The 4800-nt window shown below is 32.3% G+C and overlaps 1 protein-coding gene across 2 annotated transcripts in view; it reads left to right on the top strand.

Moving 5' to 3' along the window:
• Positions 1-3962, top strand: part of LOC109840625 — a 9068-nt gene extending 5106 nt beyond the window's left edge. Inside the window, exons 4-6 of one of the 2 annotated variants that reach the window (XM_020409353.1) lie at positions 2189-2269; positions 2512-2539; positions 3880-3962. In XM_020409353.1, coding sequence (XP_020264942.1) covers positions 2189-2216 — 28 coding nt within the window. In that variant the 3' untranslated portion in view covers positions 2217-2269; positions 2512-2539; positions 3880-3962. Of the gene's footprint in view, positions 1-2188; positions 2270-2511; positions 2746-3879 lie in introns of those variants that run through there. The other variant, XM_020409352.1, reaches the window with a different exon arrangement.

The following is a 4800-nucleotide window of genomic DNA, read 5'->3' on the forward strand; positions in this document are numbered from 1 at the left end:
TATTCTTATCTACTTTCCAACCCATGTGAATGCAATCCCCCATTTGAGTGAGTGGATGAGGATGAGCCACCTCACTACTAAGCACAAAAAGTTATGTTTGGTATCAAGTTCCGCCATATTGCTCTCTCTATAATCTATATATATGTGTGTGTGTGTGTATGTATATGAATATACACACACGCACACGCACACATACATACATACGTACGTATAGAGTTGAGCTAGGCTACTATTAATAGTATCCCACATGCGGATACTATCAACCTAATTTTGAAAATCGGAACCCAAAAATAAAAATCCGAATCGGTAGATGTGAGCTACTACACATGAACTAGTTAGAAACAAAATTTTAAAGGATTTCATCGTCATTAACCCATGCAAAATATGTCGTCAAAATCAACGTTTCAAAATTTCCATGAAGTTGGTTAATTTTTGCTTCTTGATATATAATTCAAAACACGTCGAAATCATTTGAATTTTTGTTTCTGACAACTTCATGTGCTGCAGATCACTTTATGTATTAAAGTTCATAAATTTAAATAAGATCAATATATATTTTTCATTTACATTAGATAATACATAAAAAATAAATGTGAAGTGTAGAATAAACGTCCAAGAAGCGTATGAGGATTGTTCAAAATTAAAACATGCATTATATAATTGAGTATACGCCTGAATAGACATATGCATATATTAAAGTAAGTGTCTAAGAAGTTTTGGTATGGGTAGGTGTCAGGTACAAGTATGGCTTCTGATTGGAAGTACCCATATAACATGATGCGGAGGTGATGATGAATTGTAGCCCTACAAACAGTACCCATGAACAGTTCTCTTTTTAATTTTTTGTTGTCAATAAAGACCAAATATAGAAATATAAAAGATAAATAGGCTAGACCAGATAATCTTTGAAAATGATGGAAAAGGCTGGTTTCGCATACGGACATCTAATCAAAAGCATATGGCTTCACGCATTTATGAATCACTCCACAATTTGTCCGAACTTAAAACTTTTATTCCTATCAATACTCCATCTTCAAAATGAAACGTCACAATCCTTTATATAACAATGAAATAAATCCTAATTCTAACTAATAGATTACATCAAATTCAATAAAATAACATAATAGCAAATCTAATTAAATAACCAATCCAATCCTAACCAAATATCTCAAAATCACATCCTAAAAATCCTTACTAGTCTAATCTTCTAGATGTCCTACATCATAACATAGGAGACTAGTATCCGGAATAGGTGAAAATATTTGTATGTTGATCAATTTCTCAACTCTTGAATTGTAGTTTTTAACTATTTAGGGTGTATGTAAACTCACAGCTTATCAGTAATATACTTGACTTTCAAAATATTCCTTCCAGGGAATTTCATATCTACATATAGGTGTCAGTAGGTATCCTTCTTTGTGTGACGTAACTAGAGAACTAAATATGTAAACACTGAAGATAATATTCTATGTATGAAGCAGGTTTAATTATTTCACTTGCTTTCTGATGGAAAGCTAACAATCGTTATGGAATGGAAAGAAACTTTTATTTTGGGTTAAATCCCTATGTACTTTCTCTCTTTTATAGAGTATCGATTGGTAAAATTGTGGGGTGATGTCAATATCTTTTTAATACTTAAAAAAATTAATAGGAAATATGGCCCTGAAAAGGAAATACCTCACATCATTATCATAATTACTTCAATACCCAAAATCGTCACTATATTAAATTGTTTCTGAAAGATCTTACTATATTAAACTTTAAAGTATATGATCAAATAAATTCAATTTGGAGTTTTCCATTCATGATACATGCATATGCGTAATGTCATGATTTAAATTTGTCTCTGTTGTTGATGTATGTTGGAACCAATTGGAAATTGGATATGTACAACAATTAGAAAGTAACGTTTCACACCTGGCTAGCATCCGAAGAGAGATTAGTGTGCCTCCTCCTTTAGCATAATTTTCTGATAAGATTCCGATTCTTTTCTTAGTGAACTTGTTATATGTCAGAGAACAATTGGATCCTCTGGATTGGATGTCCAGAATTTAATATCTTCAGAGTGACGTGCTCATACTATATCCATGTTTAAATCTTTTCTTATTATTTTATCTTGCTTTGATGATGATTTCTCTTTTAAAGTTTTAAATGTCAATTTTGTTTCATTTTTGGCAATAATTTTAAGGGCGGCTGGTCCTTTGAAGAATCCTTGAGGAAAGAAAGATTCCATTGTGCTTGCACCTTACCAATGCAAGCTCTTCACGAGGTAGTCAATATCCTTGCAGTGTAAGCTATATGTATATCTTATGCATATAGACATACAAATTATTTATTGTTTTTCTTCATATGTCTACATACATGTACACAGGCATATGTACATGTATGCATGTACATGTACATATCTGTTTTTGAAATATCGTTAATGGAATCCGTATTTTCATCTCCTTGTTACAAATATATTCTTTTTTTCTGGAAAAAAAACTGATGAATCCTTCATGTGTGATGCAGAGTTGCAGATACTTCAAATTATTTACTGGTAAGAGATGCTCCCTGTGATTTGAAATTTACATTTCGAGGGATTTAGCTTCATCTGATATAAAGCTTTTACACTTGATTTCATCGAATAGCAATGTACTGTGCAGCTGTTCACTTTCATGTTCAAGTTACTGAATTAGACGGTTAATATGTTCTAATATAACATTTGTGTATAATTGAAATCACGAAAACAAATTTTAAAACTTCTCCTTTGCTGTTTGGGTTCCTCCCAAGAAACCGCCTTTAAAATAAAGTAAGAATACCAAAACATTACAACTTTTAAAGTCCAGTTAACCGTAATCTAAAACTTCTCCTTTGCTGTTTGGGTTCTACCCCAGAAACCGCCTTTAAAACAAGGTAAGAATACCATTTAACACAAGAAACGCCCTTGAAGGGTTTTGGTAGCAACCAGATCACTTTGACCTATTTTCCAATAAAATTTTGATTGAAATTTCCAAAATGTCGGTCACACGCAAACACATTTTTGGTTTAGACTTGATTAAGACATGTCATGCGCTAGGGACACGTGCTTTTAAGAGCATTTTGGGAATTTCAGTCAAAGTTTATCATGGATTAAGTAAAGGTGGTTGATTGCTATCAAAATCCTTTTAAAGGTGATTTTTGTATCAATTGAACTTTAAAGAAGATTTTTATATTCTCATCCTATTTTAAAGGCTGTTTGTGTGAGAAGAACCCTTGTTTACATTTCTTTGCAATAAGATGAAATCTTAGTGTCCCTTCGATGTAAAATTTTGGCAGAGTACCTTACATGTAGATCCTTAAAATGGAATTACCTGTGAGGCTAAACAGCACTTAATTACCTTGCAATTTCACTCAGTTTGCACTTATATGCTCTAACTTGTTTTTTGCAACATTTATATACCAGTATCCTTTATTGTGAAAATGTAAAACTTTTCACCCAAATGTTCATGTATGACACTCGCATGCTAATTTTAAAACTTTTTAATCATTAATGTTTGTTGAATTTATTGTTAAACCCATCAAAATTCTATTTTAAAATAGAATATGAATATGTTAACGGTAAATTTAACAACTATTAAATAGTTAACGAGTTCTAAAATTAGCATGCATGTGTCATACGGAACATTCGAGTGAAAATTTTCATGTTTGCATAACAAAGACTATAACATGCCGATTTTAAGCAATTTAGGATATACCAGCAAACCGAGGCAAACAATAAGGCATTTAAGTGCTATTTAACCTAGCTGTAAACCAAAACATGGAAACATTTTCAATAAAGGACCCTACAAACCTTTAAAGATATGGCTGTACCATCATCCTTTATAATTATATATAAGTTAGCGAGGGGATTTGTTGAAGGTGTTCCAAAAACATAGAAAGCTAGTCGATCGTTGGCCGTCTTTTCGAGCATCTGTTCCGAAGGAATTTTGGGTACATGCGAGCGACTTCTTTAGATTCTCCCTCAGGAACATCAACGGCTGTGATCGAGTCTGCCGTAGATAATACCAATCAGGCTTAGTGTCGACCGTCGGATCAATATGGCTTTCATCACGACGAAGGATACTTGTTTGTTATGGTTTGGCCGCACGCATGTTCGAGGTGAAAGTGACGTTTGAAGAAGTAATTCGGTCTCATGTGCGTGTATCAGTTGAAGGCAAAAGGTAAAAAGCACTTATTTACTCTGTTGTTTCCTCTGCTTCACACTTGTATAACCCACAGCAAAAAATGTCCAAAAGTTTTTTTATATACTTGCACTTATATATCCACACATGTTTTTTATAGCACTTATATTTCCTAAAGTTATTAAAAATTGCACTTAAATACCCTAAAGTTTTTAAATTTGATATTTAATTACCCAAAAGTTTTTAGAACTCACACTGAGATACCCTCAATTTTGTATAATTGAGGGTATTTAAGTGCTAGCTTTAAAAACTTTAGGGTATTTTAAGTGTGCTAAAAAGCATGAAGGTATGTAAGTGCAAGTTTAAAAAAATTTTAGGGTATTTTCTTGCTATAAAATACAAGTTGGGGTATATAAGTGAAAAGTAGGTAAAACAATAGGGTACATAAGTGCTATTTAGCCTAAGCTAAATTTTAGCATTTATTATTCTTTTGGGTTTAAATCATGGGTAATTGCAAATTACCTCCTAAATCTTAGTATTTGCAATATTAGCCCTCAAATCATCAACTTTGTGAAAAGATACCCCAAAATCAATCAACTTGGTGCTAAAAATTGAACTATTTTGTTGATAGTTTTTACATCGTGATTACAAATTAGCT

This window comes from Asparagus officinalis, chromosome 5 (assembly GCF_001876935.1).
Source record: "Asparagus officinalis chromosome 5, Aspof.V1, whole genome shotgun sequence".
NCBI lineage: Eukaryota > Viridiplantae > Streptophyta > Magnoliopsida > Asparagales > Asparagaceae > Asparagus > Asparagus officinalis.